Source organism: Theropithecus gelada, chromosome 12, assembly GCF_003255815.1.
Source record: "Theropithecus gelada isolate Dixy chromosome 12, Tgel_1.0, whole genome shotgun sequence".
NCBI classification, from domain to species: Eukaryota; Metazoa; Chordata; class Mammalia; order Primates; family Cercopithecidae; genus Theropithecus; species Theropithecus gelada.
The window spans coordinates 99,366,169-99,383,322 of NC_037680.1; the positions used below are offsets into that span (position 1 = coordinate 99,366,169).

Here is a 17,154-nt window from a genome sequence, read left to right on the forward strand (position 1 = left end):
AGCTACTCATCATTTTCAGTTCTTCAACTATGTGGTAATTAATATTTATAAATAAAGTGCAGTGGTTGCTCCCAAGGACTAGGCACTATTTAGAATCTAGCCATCCATTTATCCATTTAGCATATCATAATCGAAACCCTTCAGTGTCTTGTATTGCTCTTGGGGTACAAACTTGAACCCTAAACACAGTCTGCAAGGCTCTGGACCTTACCCACCATTTTTGCCTAATGGAGCCTAAAGGGTCACCCCAATCTCACCCTTGTCCCCCAAGCTCCCACTTTTTGAGCTCTTCCTGGAGTTCGGCCACAGGACCTTTGCACGCGTGCTTCCCTTTGCCTGGATGACTGCTGGGTTAACTAAATTTGGCTACAGCTCAAGTAAGGGCACTTCTTCAGACACTTCCCTGACCATGCAGCAGTCTTGGTTTTGGAATCTTCTGGTCATTCACAGTAGGGTCTTACTTGTAATTATACACCAAATTGTGTAGTTGTTTTGCTGATGGCTGTTTCTCCCTGTACTCTGAAAACAAGACAATGAATAGCTTGTGTCAGGCCTCTGAGCCAAAGCTCAGCCATTATAACCTTCATGTGACCTGCACATACACATCTAGGTGGCCTGCAGGAGCCAAGAAGCCTGGAGCAGCCAAAAAAACACAAGTAAAACAGCCAGTTCCTGCCTTAACTGATTAACCAACATTACAACATTTTATCATTGTGACTGCTCCCTGCCATACCTTAGCTGATCAATCGACTTTGTGACATTCTTCTTCTGGACAATGAGTCTTATGATCTCCCCACCGTGTACCTGGTGACCCCTTCCTCTGCTAATAGAAAACTACCTTTTACTGTAATTTTCCATTACCTGCTCAACTCCTGTAAAGCAACCCCTTCCCCATCTCCCTTCGCTGACTCTTTTGGGACTCAGCCCACTTGCACCCAGGTGAATAAACAGCCTTATTCACACAAAGCCTGTTGGTGGTCTCTTCACACAGACGAGCTTGACAGCTTGGTTATCCGAGCGCCCGGATGGTGCCCAGCACGTGGCCTTAATAAATATGGGTTGAATGAATGAATGGGTGAAAGGTTCCCAGAGCTCCTGTAGGGATCTGAGGACCCAAGAGTGAGGAAGCCACGTCCTCTTCCCCCTTCCAGGGGAAACCGGAGGTGGCGGGGGGACACAGACCAATAAGCTAAGAAACAAGTCTGGCTCCTCTCTCCAGCTGGCGGGCGATTCCTCAAACTAACCCTTCCCCAGGCACAGAGGGTTCGAAAGAAGGCGTGGGTTTAAGGGCGGGTGCTGAAGGCAAGCGCTGGGTGATCAATCAGCTAAACAATGGTCAGATCCTCGTGGAGATCCCAGGTCCTCAGCCAGGCGGCAGGAGCCCGCGTTACCCGGCATGGGCTGGCTGCCAGCTGACCCCTCTCCCCGTCCCTCGTGTCCCATGCGGTGCGCTCTCGCCACCGCCCTGGCGCGCCAGCCAATGCGCCCCGGGCCGCGGCAGCTGCTGCGGGGCCAGGGCGCTGGGCCAGCTCTGGCACGGGGCGCTTGTGATTGGCTGCCCCCAGCCTCAGCCGAGCCCGCCCTCTTACCCAGGGCGAAGTTGGGTCCCCGCCCGCTGCCTAGCCTCTGCCTCCTCCTCTCCGCCCAGCCAGTGCCCAGCGAGGGGCCCGGATCCGGCCGGGCACTGCCCACAGGCGCCGCAGAGCAGCGGGGGTGCAGGCGGCAGTGGCTGGCGCAGTCCTCGCCCGGCTGGGCCATGAAGGTGGAGTTTGCACCGCTCAACATCCCGCTGGCGCGGCGGCTGCAAACGGTGGCCGTGCTGCAGTGGGTCCTGTACTTCGTGCTGCTGGGTAAGGACCCCGCCCCCGGGCAGCGGCGCGTGGGCTCCGTGTCCTCCCTCGGGATGGTCTGGATTCCAGAACCTGCAGAGAACCTTCCAACCCTCGTTCCCCTGTCGGCCACAGCAGGCGGGTGAAAGAGGGCGTTTGGCGCTAACGTGGACGCTGGTTTGTTTCCTCAGGAGAACCTCATCGCTAATGGCTGTTTAACTTTATTTTCCCCTGCGTTATCTTTTTTTTTTTAATTGAGGTGCATCTTGCCTACAATAAAAAGCGCAGTTATACGGATACAGCTCGATGACTTTTGGCAACTGTATCCACCAAAATGTAACCATGACTCCATCCAACGCTTGAGCACTTTAACCCCTCAAAAGTTGGCAAACTCGTTTCTCGAACTGTTGATTCATAGATGGAAAAGTAATGTCTAAGTAGTTAGAACCTGATTCCTTCGTCTCCCCACCCTCCTGACAAAGAGCAGTGTTCCCTTTACCATTTTGGAGATTTCCTGGATGCATAGCAGTACCTTTCTGTAAAGAAGCCTACTCATTGCGTTTGGTTGAGCGGTTTCTCTCTGGAAATAATGCGACCCGGGAGCGTATGTGTTCCAGTTGGTTCCCAAGTTGAGCCCATGAAACATACAGGAGCCGAATCATTAGATGGGGCAAAGGTGTTTAGCTGGTTTTTTTTTCTTCTTCTTCTTCATATTTGTTCTGCTCTTGAAGTACATAGGGGTGATGTGGGAGGAGAGAGGAATTTGGGGGAGACCCTTCTATCGAAACATAAACTCTTCTGAAGATGAAAATCATGTGTATGCTGTAAGATCATGGATTGTACAGCGTTGGGGTGCCAATAGTAATAAACCCATTGCATTAGAGAGTTTTAAGCTTTTAAAACTGCTTTTACATTTCGAAAGCCTAGATCAGTGGTTCTCAACCCTGGCTCTAGATGAGAATCACTGGAGAAGCTTCTATAAATACAGATACCAGGCTCTGTCCCTGGGATTTATTTGTTTGTTTGTTTGTTTATTTATTTATTATTTTGATACTGAGTTTCACTCTTGTTGCCCAGGCTGGAGTGCAATGGCGCGATCTTCGGCTCACCCCAACCTCCGCCTCCCGGGTTCAAGTGATTCTTCTGCCTCAGACTGCCGAGTAACTGGGGTTACAGGCATGTGCCACCACACCTGACTAATTTGGTCTTTTTAATAGAGACGGGGTTTCTCCATGTTGGTCAGAGTGGTCTCGAACTCCCAATCACAGGTGATCTGCCCGCCTCAGCCTCCCAAAGTGCTGGGATTACAGGCATGAGCCACCGCGCCCTGCTCATCCCTGGGATTTCTAAGTCGTTTGTTTCAGAATGAAGCCTGTACACCTTTTTTTTTTTTTTTCTTTTCCTTTTTCCTCTTTTAAGAACTCTCCAAGTGACTCTCCTGTGCTGCTAGGTAGAATTTACGGGGGGGAAAAAAAAAGTAATTCAAAATGTTAACTCATTAAGTCCTCACAGGCCACACACCGTGAGGCAGGGTTGATAACATTACACCTCGTTTTGCTCTGGATCAAAGTACCACGGAGGTAACAACACACAACCGTATCCAGCGCTTGGTATGTGCCAGGTGCTGTTCTAAGCAATATCCACGATTAACTAGCAATCTTCACAATACCCGTGTGAGGTAAGGACTATTCCTGCACTCATGGTACAGATGAGGGAACTAAGAGGTGAAGTAAATTGCTCAAGGTGATGCAGCTAGCAGGACATGGTAGAGCTGGTTTCAAACCCAAGTATTCTGCCCAAAGTCTCTGCTTTACCCATTAAACTGCTCTCTTTAATGGCCTGAACTTGGAGTCCGACTTCCTAACTGATCATTCAACACATCTCTGATAGCCACTGTTCTTTTCTTTCATGGCACTTATCATTGCTTGTATCTGTGTATGGCTGTGGTGACTTGAGAAGTTTCTTTATGGCTGTCCTAGTCTACAAGCTCAGTGAGGGAACACATAGTATGTGTCTGGCCCGTGGAAGATATATGCAAATACTCGAGATATACACAAATACTTGTTGAATGGCTGTTTCTGGTCTATCACCCAGAATAGGAACTATCTACCCACCAGATCCCTAGAGTATTAACTCATGTAATCCTCACAGCAACCCGGTGAGAGTGACTACCCCTTACCCTCACTTTACCAATGAAGGAACTAGGAGGTAAAGTAAATTACTCAAGATCACATGGCTCAGTAGTGGAAAGTCGAGACACGTGTGACCACATGTGAGTGGATTAGTGATGAAGACATGACAGGTGCTCAATGACCTGTGCCTAATTTGAATCAAACTACAGTGGTTCTAGATCCAATTCACCTCCATGTTTTCAACGTTTCACACATTTGACATTTGTGTTAGCAGGAGCATATTTTGTGTTATCACATATCTTGGAAATTATATTGTGGGAAATTTCAAACATACAGAAAGTAGACAGAAGAGTATGAATTCCCATATACCCATGACCTAAGTTTATAGTTATTTAATAATTTGCCGTATACGTTTTATCCATTATTTTGCAAAAAATATTTTAAAACAAATCTTTTTTTTTGTATAACTTTTTTACCTTTTAGGTTCAGGAGTACATGTGCAGGTTTGATATATGGGTAAATTTTGCGTCGTGGGGAGTGTACAGATTATTTCATCACCCAAATAATTGGCATAGTACTCAGTTGGTAGCTTTTCCTCCTCATCCTCCACCCTCCACCCTTATGTAGGCCGCGGTGTCTGTTGTTTCCTTTGTGTCTAGTGAACTCACACATTAAGATATTTTAATACTAAATACTTTAGTTTGCATATTTTAAAAATTAGTATTTTGTGTGTAACCATAGTACTCTTGTCATACCTAGCGTAGTTAACAAAAATTGCTTAAAATCATGTAAACCAAGCTCAGATATCCTAAATTGCACCAAAACTACACTTTTTTTCTTGTTCTTTTTTCTTTTGGATAGAGGCGGGGCCTCCTTATGTTGCCCTGGCTGGTCTCAAACTCCCAGGCGCAAGTGATCCCCCTGCCTCAGCCTCCCAAAGTAATGGGATTACAGATGTGAGCCTCCGTGCCCAAACAAAATACACTTTTACTGGCAATTTGTTTGAACCCAAATCCAAATAAGACCCACGTGTTATATTTGGTTTTTATGTCTTTCGTGTAGAACAGTGTCTCCCCTTTGTTTTCTTGTCAATGAAGGCTTGAAGAAACCATTTGACATGGGTCCTGCAGGATGTCTCACTTTGTGAGTTTGTCTGCTTCTTTGTAGGGTTAATTTGTTCCTCTATCCCTTGTATTTCTTTTAAAAGATGGAAGTTAGAGCTAAATGCTTGATTAGATTTAGATGAAACCTTTTGGGCAAGACTTCTTCCCAAGTGTTGCTGTGCACTTCATGTTACATCACATCAGGACGCACACACAGTGTGTGCTTGTCCCATTATTTGTGTCTACAACTGGTCAGTGGGTCTAGGAAGGAAGTAATCTAAGGTGATGACTGGCATGCTGCAAACTTTCATCTAGTGATTTAAGTCATGATCCTTGCCTGAATTGCTTGTTTTATTTGAAACTGCAAAATGGTGATTTTCTTATTCTATCATTTATTCGTCATTTATTAGCTGGAATTTCTGCAGTTAAAAATATTGTCTCATCATGTAGCACCATTTGACTACCCTACAATTCAATTCTTACAGGAAAGAAAGGATAAATGCTATCTTCTTTCCATTTAATTATCAAGTTTTAAGTAAGGAGTTGATACAATAGTTACTTCTGGTGGTGAAGAAATTTCGAGATTTAAGATCTCTAAATCAAAATTCCAGAATGCATTTTTCTTGCCACCACCAGGAAAGTGAGTTTAAGCTATTAGTACTTGGAATATATTTTAAAGTAGCAAAATGTTTCATTTAGTAATAAAATCAAACAGTAAGCCCTCGTTCTCTGCCCATCCCCTACACCCCTTCCCAAGCAACCACTGATCTCTTTTCTTTTCTTCCTTCCTTTCTCCCTTCCTTCCTTCCTTCCTTTCTCTTTCTTTCTTTCTCTCTTTCTTTCTTTCTTTCTTTCTCTTTCTTTCTTTCTTTTTATACAAATGGGGTCTCTCTATGTTGTCTAGGCTGGTCTGGAACTCCTGGGCTCAAGAGATCCTCCCACCTTGACTTCTCAAAGTGCTAGGATTACAGGTGTGAGCCACACTGCACCTGATATGATCTGATCTGTCACCACAGATTAGTTTGCATTTTCTAGAGTTTTGTATAAATGGAATCACATCACATATACTCTCCTTTTGTCTGGCTTCTTTTGCTCAGCATAATTATTTTGAGGCTCTTTCTCATATATATCAGTAGTTCATTGCTTTTTGTTTCTAAGCAGCATTCTCTTGCATGGACGTATTGCAATTTGTCCAACCATCTATTGATGAATATTTGGCTCATAGCTATTATGAATAATACTACCATGAACTTTCGCCTACAGATCTTTGTATGAACAGATACTTTCTTTATTCATAGGTAAACCTAAGAATGTAATGGCTTGATTATATGATAGTTGCAGGTTTAAATTTTCCAGAAATCACCGAAGTTTCTTCCAAACTATTACATCATTTAACATTCTCACTGGCAGGGCATGAGAGTTCTAATTGCTCCATGTCCTTACCATCACTCGTTGCAGTCTATTTAATTTTTGCAATTTTTTTTCTTGTGATACAGATCAATTTTAATTCTGGCACCTGAAGCTATATAAAGGTATGCTCTATAAACTTCATGGGACTGGCCGGGCGCGGTGGCTCATGCCTGTAATCCCAGCACTTTGGGAGGCCGAGGTGGGCGGATCACGAGGTCAGGAGATCGAGACCATCCTGGCTAACATGGTGAAACCCCATCTCTACTAAAAATAAGGAAAAAAAAAAAAAAAACTAGCCGGGCGTGGTGGCAGGCACCTGTAATCCCAGCTACTTGGGAGGCTGAGGCAGGAAAATGGCGTGAACCCGGGAGGCAGAGCTTGCAGTGAGCTGAGATCGCACCACCGCACTCCAGCCTGGGCGACACAGTGAGACTCTGTCTCAAAAAAAGAAGAAAAAAAAAAAACTTTGTGGGACTTTTGTACATGTTCAATAAAGTGACAACTGTGTATTTTAGTATCTAAAAATCAGGAACATACTTTTGAATTGTTTAAACACAATCCACAGAATTAAAAAACAAAGTCAGAAGCCATCCACAATTATACTAATTGTCAACTAAAATTTTACGCTTCATACCTGAGATATAACAGTCAATCTCTAGTAGGGGATACTGAAAATGATCTGAGTCTCATCCTGTTGTACTCTATTGGGAAGGTTTCTTGAGTAGATATGTGACTGGCCAAAGGTGGATACAACGAAAACCAGACCAGCAAGTACAAGTTCTACCACAGCTTCTGTAGTTTCCACTTTTTATGCTTTGTCAGTTAAAAGGGAACAATGAGAATTAAATACTTACCTTTACATATTTACAAGGTATGTTGTAAAGTATAATGCTTATAAACATATAAAAGTACTTATTGGCCGGGCGCAATGGCTCACGCCTGTAATCCCAGCACTTTGGGAGGCCGAGGCAGGCAGATCACGAGGTCAGGAGATCAAGACCATCCTGGCTAATGTGGTGAAACCCTGTCTCTACTAAAAAGCCACCATGCCTGGCATATATATTTTAATGAAATCAGATAATTTTGAAGCAGCCTTGGCATTTCCTTTAAATTTGTCTGGAAATGATCATTGTGTTAGCTTAGGTGGAAAGGACTCACCAACTTAGTTAGTTAGGTGGAAAGGACTCACCAGCTTCTTGGTCTAAGGCTAACGTTTGTCTAAGGCTGGAAAGATACTAATGAGATGTAAACTGTAAGGAGAGAAAAAGAAGATGAGGGCTCTTCCTGGAGGCTGATAGCTAAAACTCAAAGGATTCTAGAAAATGACACAGTAGCAGCCTTTCTTGTCTTTTTCTTTCCGTGTGGGTTCTGGTGAAGAAGGAAGTTACTGCTCTTGAAATTTCCTTATAAATTGGACAAGTTAATGGAAAGCTTAAGCTACATTCATTCTATCCTTTGCTAATGCCTTCTGGGTATGCTGCCTAAAGTTGCCGTACTAACTCTGTCCTACCTGTGTTACTTGTCTTTAAAGATCCAGATCTGCTTTATGGCCAAATAAAATCATTGGAAACGCATCATAATCATTTACTCTGAGAATCTGTCTTTGAAATGTATAGATTTTTTCCCAAAACTGCCTCGCCCGTGACTCAAAAGCCCAACAGGATGCCCTCGCCAGTCCCCATATTCTGTTATCTCATGGCTCCAAACTCTTCTTGTTCTGCTTTATCTAAAGTATCTAGCCAGCCTGCTGTGTTATCTATCACACAATGCTTTGCATAGGAATCTTAAGTGATTGGATCATAATCCATTAGCAAATAGGACTGGATTAACTGGATGGTGAGTGCTGACTTGCCCACACGCTTCCCCCACTGACCACCAGGAGCCAAGAGAATGTTGCTGAGCCCCAATTTTTGCAATTTTAATAAGTGTGTAGTGGTGTCCCATTGTGGCTTTAATTTGCATGTCCTCAGTGACTAATGACCGTGAGCATCTTTTCATTTGCATAGTTGCCATCTGTATTCCTTGTTGAAGTATCTGTTTAAATCTTTTGTCTGGTTTTTATAGGATTGCTTGTTTTCCTATTGCTGAGTTTTGAGAGTTCTTGTACATTCTAGATATAAAGTCATTTATCAGCCATGAGCTTTGTATAGATTTTTCTTTCAGTCTATGGATTATCCTTTCAATCTCTTAACAGTGTCTTTTGAAGAGCGGAAGTTTTAATTTTGATGAAGTCCAATGTATCCATGTTTTTAATAGATTGTGTTGGATGTCATATCTTTAAAATCTTTGCTTAATCCGGCCAGGTGAGGTGGCTCATGTCCGTAATCCCAGCACTTTGAGAGGCCGAGGCGGGTGAATAACCTGAGGTCAGGAGTTCGACACCAGCCTGGCCAACGTGGGGAAACCCTGCCTCTACTAAAAATATAAAACTTCGTTGGGCGCGATGGCAGGTACCTGTAGTCCCAGCTACTCGGGAGGCTGAGGCACGAGAATTGCTTGAACCCAGGAGGTGGAGGTTGCAGTGAGCTGAGATCACGCCATTGCACTCCAGCCTGGGTGACAAGAGCAAAAAACTCTGTCTCAATAATAATAAAAAAAATTCTTCACTTAATCCAAGGTCACAAAAATTTTCTTCTATATTTTCTCCTACCAGTGTAAATAGTTTTAGGTTTTCCATATAGATCTATGATCTATTTAGGGTTAATTTTTGTGTATGGTACAGTGTCTAAGTCCATTTTTTTTTTGCGTATGTATAATCCAATTGTTCCAGCTCTTTTTTGAAAGATCACTGTCAGCTCTCTACTGCATTGCCCTTGTGCCTTTATCAAATACCAATTGTCCATATATGCATGGGTTTATTTCTAGACTCTTTATTCTGTGCCATTGATGCGTTTATCTATCTTGATGCCAGTACCATGTTGTTTTGATTATTGTAGCTTTATAATAATTCTTGGAATCAGATATTCAAACTGATTCCAACTTCAAACTTTGTTGGTATTGTTGTTTTTCAGAGGTGTTTTGATTATTCCAAGTCCTTATAATTTCCATATGCATTTTAGGATCAGGTTGACAATTTCCACACCAAAAAAAGCCTCCTGGGATTTTCACTGGGATTGCTGTTTGAATGGAATTAGCTTATAATTTAATTTGTAGAAAACTAACTGAACTGGTTACAGTATATATGTCCTAAAATCAAGAACATTTCTCTTCCATAGCCACAGTACAATTACCCAAATCAGAAAAATACTTCAGCAGTTCTCTTACTAAAGTCCTGTATAGCAAAGGAATCCACATGTTGTATTTAGTTGTGTTAAACAGAAATTATGGGCAGTCATTGTTTTGGACTGAGCTCCTGCACTAGGCTCCAGCAGACGTGAGCAAACCAAAGTGGAGTCACTCATCCTATGTGCCACATAATCAAATTTGAAACTTCAAGGAAGCAGGAAGATCTCCAAATAGACCAGTTTTCCTGAGATCCAGTCTGCCTGAGTCAGTGTAATAAGGAAGTCGCCTTTGCGTTAACTTTTATAAAAAAGAAACCTGAAGTGACATGACAATAGCCAATTCACTTTTTCTTCCCTCTTGGTCTGTTTTCCTTGTTTCTACGTTACCCACTGTTCTACCATTACTCGGTAAAAGCTCTCCTATTTTGCAGAATGGAGGCTGCCCTGATTCATGAATAGTGAATAAAAGTCAATTAGCTCCATAACTAAATTTGCTGTAATTTTGTCTTTTCACATTATGTTGTCCTTTTAGTTCCTTTAATCTGGAAAATTTTGAGAAAGTGCATTTTAACATTACACAAGGGATTCTTGGGCTTTTGTAAACAATAGTGTGTCTCTTTTGTTATGGATTATCTCCATGGATTTCAGTTTGAGCTATACAAAGTATTTGTGTTTATGGAAACCTTCCTGAAATATTCAGAACATGGGGCTGGTTTCAACCAGATGTTTGTTATAATTTATTTGCCTTCTTCAGGCAAGGAAGTAGGTTCAAGATTGACTGTGCTATAAAACAAGAAAAATGTATTTCCCTGTATGCAACACTTTTTAAAAGCAGTGTAGCATAAACCCACATATGAAGAAAACTAGGCTGCAAAATTCTGCAAAGGGGTCTGATGAGATTTGTCTTTTAGCACAACCCTTAAAAACTCTGGGAGGCAAGTTCTCTTAAAATAGAAACTTTTAAAATCAGAAGAATTTACACTTATATTCTTATGTTCCACAGATGGCACAGATAGGTATTTTAAAAATATAGTGTCTCTGGGAATAAGAAGGGAAAGAAGTGCTAATGGATTTTTGCTTGCCTCTGAATTTTACTTACTTTCTCCATACTACGTTAAATGGTTAAAATAAGTATGGAAACAGCTTTCATGCAGAAAAATATGAAAAATTTTTGGATGAGAATAGAAAGAAAGAATACATATACAAGTTAAAGTCTTAAATTATTTCTTAATTACGGTCATTATTTAATGCAAGTAGATAAATGTTCAATGGTTTTCACAATGTTTTGGCTGATGCAGGTTGTTCATGGAGATTTTATAGAACAATTTCACTTATTGTAAATAGCTAGGTGAGTGGAATGGAGTCAGAAAGGGTAGAGACAACAGAGGGAAAATCATTAATGTATGGGAATTGTCTGTGTAAGCGTTTAAGCGCTTTCCAGAAGCCACAGACCTGGCCACCACTCCTTGCCAAAAGTCTTCAATTCTTGGAAACTGAAAATTTACGTCCCTGATTTTGCTGGACCAACCCTTCTCCAACTCTCCAGACACCAGCTAGGTATTCTATAGTTCAGTTCTGATGCTGTCTACCTGGAGCTAGGTCTCACAGGTGAAGAGCTCAATCTATAAGACTGCCCCAACTTTAGATGCCAACCACAAGTCCAGGTTGGCACTTGTGCTTCTTTCTGACTGGTTACAAATGGAGGATTTACACGACCTCCTCCTTGGACTCTGTTATTTGCCATGATGGCTCACAGTGCTCAGGAAAACACTTATGTTTGGCAGTTTATTATAATGGATATGATAAAGGATGTAGATGATGAGGTACCTAGGTAGAGGTCTGGAAGGTTCCAAAGCACAGGAGCTTCTGTCCTCTTGGCATTGGGGTACACCAGTCTCTCAGCTTGTGATTGTGTTCACCAACCCAGAAGCTGTCTGAACTCTGGACTTTATGGAGCCTTCCTCATTTAGGCATGATCAGTTACTAACATGATCAGTCACTAACTCCATTTCCAGCCCTCTCCTCTCCCTGAGGATGGGAATGGGGCTGCAGGTTCCAAGCCTCTAGTGACTGCTTAGTCTTTCAGTGGCCAGCCACCATCCTGGAGCCCACCAAGAGTTGCCTCCTTAGAAGAAAAGACATTGCTGTCACTCAGGAAGTTCCAAGGGATTGGAAGCTCAGCATCAGGACTGGGGTTCAAATATTAGAACAAAAGATGGAAAGATGTACCTAGCACCCCTGTTGATCAGGAAATTACAATAGTTTTAGGAGCCCTAAGCCTAAAGGGGGCAGAAACCAAATATTATTATGTCACAGACACGGTACTTGGTACTTACAACTAACAATACTGCGTTATACACTTGTTTACACAAATGTTTGTTACGAGGGTAGACTGCATTTTAAGTGCTCTTACCATAATAAAATCAAAATTTTTGAAAACATATTCTTTTTTATCTAGATTTAGCAACTTTTTAGCATTTTGCCACATTTGCTTTCTCTCCCTCTCACCACACGCACACACACACATACACACACACACACACACACTTTGTTGTTGCTGCTGAACAATTTAGAAGAAACTAAGTTGTAAACATCATAACACTTGAATACTATAGCATGTATCGCCTGAAAACAAGAATTCTCTGTATAATCAAAATCCTACTATCATACCCAAGAAATGTATCAGGGATACGATAATCTTATTTAATACATGGTTTATATTCAAATTTCCTTAATTGTCTTCAACTTTTCCTTTAGAGGTAGACCAGTTCCTATAGCTTTTATTTGTTTTTAAAGCTTTTATAAGGTTGATTATTTTTAAACAGCCCAAGCCAGTTATCTCGTAGAGGGCCCCCGCCAACCTGGGCTTGACTAAGGTGACAGAGTGTATTTCCCAGTAGATCCTATGAGGAGGCATCATGTCATTTTTTTTTTTTTTTTTTTTTTTGAGACGGAGTCTCACTCTGTCGCCCAGGCTGGAGTGCAGTGGCCGGATCTCAGCTCACTGCAAGCTCCGCCTCCTGGGTTCACGCCATTCTCCTGCCTCAGCCTCCCCAGTAGCTGGGACTACAGGCGCCCGCCACCTCGCCCGGCTAATTTTTTGTATTTTTTAGTAGAAACGGGGTTTCACCGTGTTAGCCAGCATGGTCTCGATCTCCTGACCTCGTGATCCGCCCGTCTCGGCCTCCCAAAGTGCTGGGATTACAGGCTTGAGCCACCGCGCCCGGCCGGCATCATGTCATTTTGTCCCTTTATTGGTGGTGCTAAATTCGATGATCACACATACACTTTGCTGGAGCCCTACTTGTTTCTTTTTTTTTTTTTTTTTTTTTTTTTTGAGACGGAGTCTCGCTCTGTCGCCCGGGCTGGAGTGCAGTGCCCGGATCTCAGCTCACTGCAAGCTCCGCCTCCCGGGTTTACGCCATTCTCCTGCCTCAGCCTCCCGAGTAGCTGGGACTACAGGTGCCCGCCACCTCACCCGGCTAGTTTTTTGTATTTTTTAGTAGAGACGGAGTTTCACCGTGTTGGCCAGGATGGTCTTGATCTCCTGACCTCGTGATCCGCCCGTCTCGGCCTCCCAAAGTGCTGGGATTACAGGCTTGAGCCACCGCGCCCGGCCAGCCCTACTTGTTTCAAACATGTAGTAAGTTTCCAGTGATGGGGGCATTGTGGCACTCTTCACAGTAGCCAAAGGTGGGAGCAACCCAAATGTCCATCAACAGATGCATGAATAAGCAGATTACAGTGTATGTGTATGTGGGAATATTGCTCAGCTGTAAAAAGGAATGAAGTACTGATACACGCTACAACATGGATGAACCTCAAAACCTTGATGTTAAACAAAGGTCTACAAAAAACTGGATGTTAAACAAAAGTCTGCAAAAGGTCGCATATGATACCATTCCATTCATATGAATATTGAGAGTGGGTACATCCATAGAAACAGACTACAGCCAGGTACAGTGGCTCACACCTGTCATCCCAGCAGTTTGGAAGGCTGAGGCAGGAGGATCGGTTGAGCTCAGGAGTTCAAGAGTAGCCTGGGCAACATGGCAAGAGCCTATCTTTATGAAAAATACAAAAAGTATCCAGGTATCATGGTGCACACCTCTAGTCCCAGCTATTTGGGAGGCTAAGGTGGTAGGATGACCTGAGCCCGAGAGGTCGAGGCTGCAGTGACCCATGTTCACGCCACTGCATTGCAGCCTGAGTGACAAAGTGAGACCCTGTCTCAAAAAAAAAAAAAAAAAAAAAAGAAAGAAAAAGAGACAGACTACAGATTGGTAATTGCCAGCGGTGGAGGGGAGGGAGGAATGGGGAGTAACCGCTTCATGGGTAAAGGGTTTTATTTTGAAATAAGGGGGATGTTTGGGAACTAGATGGTGGTAGTAGTTGTACAACATTGTGAATTAAATGCCACTGGAGTGCTCTCTTTAAAATCACTAGTTTTTTATGTTATGTGAATTTCACTTAAATTTAAAAAAGAAAAAGAAAAGAAAAAAAAAGGCCGAGAACAGTGGCTCACGCTTGTAATCCCAGCGCTTTGGGAGGCTGAGGTGGGTGCATCACCTGAGGTCAGGAGTTCTAGCCCCCAGCCTGGCAAACATGGTGAAACCCCGCCTCTATTAAAAATACAAAAATTAGCCAGGCATAGTGGTGCGTGCCTGTAATCTCAGCTACTTATGAAGCCAAGGCAGGAGAATCACTTGAACCCGGGAGGTGGAGGTTCAGTGAGCTGAGATCACACCATTGTACTCCAGCCGGGGCAACAGAGTGAGACTCCATTTCAAAAAAAAAAAAAAAAAGTGAGTGAGGGACAGCTTCCTCAACAATATGGAGAAAGTAGAATTTATGTGAGCTGAGTGAAAATAGAGTGTCATTGATAGGAAGCCGAGTTGTGGTTTTTAATCCGGAATATAGATAAATCAACTCAGCTAAAATTCAGGCCTCAAATTCAACTTGGTTTGTGAATCTAGGCAACTTTTGAAGTTATCAACATGAGTTTTGAGAGCTGCACAATGTAATGGCGTAGACCTTTGTATCTTCCTCTTCTCTTTGAACTCCAATTTAGAAAAATCAAGTTACCCTGAATTGCTTAATGAGATAAAAATAGAAAATAGAGATTACCTAGTCACCTAGTTTTTATAGTGTTTTCTTCTTTCAATCCCATTTAGAATCAAAGGATTACATGATCAGGTGCAGTGGCTCACTGTAATCCCAACACTTTGGGAGGCCGAGGTGGGCAGATCACCCGAGGTCAGGAGTTTGAGACCAACTTGGCCATCGTGGTAAAACCCCGTCTCTACTAAAACTACAAAAATTAGCCAGGCATGGTAGCACCTGCCTGCAATCCCAACTACTCGGGAGGCTGAGGCAGGAGAATCCCATGAACCCAAGAGGCGGAGGTTGCAGTGAGCTGAGATCATGTCATTGCATTCCAGCCTGGGCAATGGAGTGAGACTCTGTCTCACAAAAAAAAAAAAAAAAATACCAACAATCAAAGGATTAGAAAACTATTGTGATGCTCTTTATGATTTGAAACAAAAAAATGTATGCAGTGTCTAGAGTGGGAATTTAAATTAGAACAACTTCTTTGGATAGCAAAATATCGAAGTGTATCAGATGACAAAGATATTTCTGCTTAGCCATCCAGTATTTTACTTTTTTTTTTTTTTTTTTTTGAGACAGAGTCTCAATCTGTCGCCCAGGCCAGAGTGCAATGGTGCAGCCTTGGCTCACTGCAACCTCTGCCTCCTAAATTCAAATGATTCTCCTGCCTCAGCCTCCCAAATAGCTGGGATTATAGGCACCTGCCACCATGCCCAGCTAATTTTTGTATTTTTAGTAGAGATGGGGTTTCACCATGTTGGCCAGGCTTGTCTCAAACGCCTGACCTCATGATCCACCTCCTTCAGCCTCCCAAAGTGCTGGGATTGCAAGCGTGAGCCACCATGCCTAGCCATATTTTACTTCTTATTATCTTATGGAAGTAAATCAAAATGTGGGGAAACTTTATGCAAGATTACATTTACAGAGAAAAATTGTTAGAATCACAGATGTTTACAATGAAGAGAAGGGTTGAATTAGCACTGACAATCAATGGAATGTTGATCAGTCATTAAAAATAACATTGTAATACCAAACAGCTAATGTGAAATAACTGTAAGTGATAAAATACAAAATTTTTTAAAAATGTGTGATCAGCCATATTAAAGAAACATAACCTGTTCATAGGGGAAAAAAAGTCCAAAAGGAAAATTTTAAAAGTAGTTTTTGTTGAGTGACAGGAACTTGCCTGATGTCCTGTCTGCATCTACATTTTGCAGTCTCCAAATTTGTAATAGTAAAGAAAGTTATTATAACAGTGGCTCGCATTTGATGACCAGTAGTTCTGTGCCAGGCACTGTACACCCTTGTGTTATTTATTCCCTTTGTGGCGTTTGGAAATATGAGCTGTCACAAGCCCATTTTACTGGCAGTGCAATTGAGGATCAAGAGCTCATAGAATTTGTCCCAGGTCGGAAAGCTAGTCAGTGGCAAATTCCGATTAGCAGTTCAATTCCAGACCTACATCTTAACTATTATACATGCAAAACATGTAATGAGCATTAAAGAGATATATAGCATGCATAGAAAATAGAGGTTATCTAGTCACCTAGTTTTTATAGTGTTTTTTTCTTCTTCTTCTTTTTTTTTTTTTGAGACGGAGTCTCTCTCTTGTTGCCCAGCCTGGAGTGCAATGGCATGATCTCGGCTCACTACGAACTCCAGCTCTTGGGTTCAAGAGATTCTCTTGCCTTAACCTCCCAAATAGCTGGGACTACAGGCGCCCACCACCACACCCCACCAATTTTTGTATTTTTAGTAGAGACTGGATTTCTCTATGTTGGCCAGGCTGGTCTCGAACTCCTGACCTCAGGTATCCACCCACCTCAGCCTCCCAAAGTGCTGGGATTACAGGCATGAGCCATTGCTCCTGATTGTGTTTTCTTCTTTGGATGCAAAACATGTAATGAGCATTAAAGAGATATGCAGCATGTATTCAGGTATTCAGGGTTCGGTTAGTGGAATATTGAATTAGTAGCTTGGGGACATTATTTTTGGATCTGTTCCTGGCTCACTCTGTGATTAAAATCAGGTCAGTTTGCTTTTGGTGTCAGTTTTTCCATCTTTGTAGAAAGGAAAACAGAACCTCCCACTTGCCTGCTTCTTTATGCTTATGAACCTGTTTATGCACCTGTAATAAGTTACTCTACATGTTATTACCATTAGCTGGAGGACAGTGTGGCTTTGTGAAAAAGTGCGTAGGTTTAAGGATTAGGCAGATCCAGCTGCAAATCATTTGGACACTCGAATTCCCTGAGCCTCAGTTTCTTTCTTTCTTCTTTCTTTCTTTCTTTCTTTCTTTCTTTCTTTCTTTCTTTCTTTCTTTCTTTCTTTCTTTCTTTCTTTCTTT

General features: G+C 42.4%; 1 protein-coding gene across 1 annotated transcript in view; it reads left to right on the forward strand.

Moving 5' to 3' along the window:
- Nucleotides 1–1,714: 1,714 nt before the first annotated feature.
- The window catches only part of MOGAT1 (monoacylglycerol O-acyltransferase 1), a 41,350-nt gene continuing 25,910 nt past the window's right edge, over nt 1,715–17,154 (forward strand). Inside the window, exon 1 of the mRNA XM_025405433.1 lies at nt 1,715–1,850. Coding sequence (XP_025261218.1) covers nt 1,757–1,850 — 94 coding nt within the window. The 5' untranslated portion in view covers nt 1,715–1,756. The remainder of the gene's footprint in view (nt 1,851–17,154) is intronic.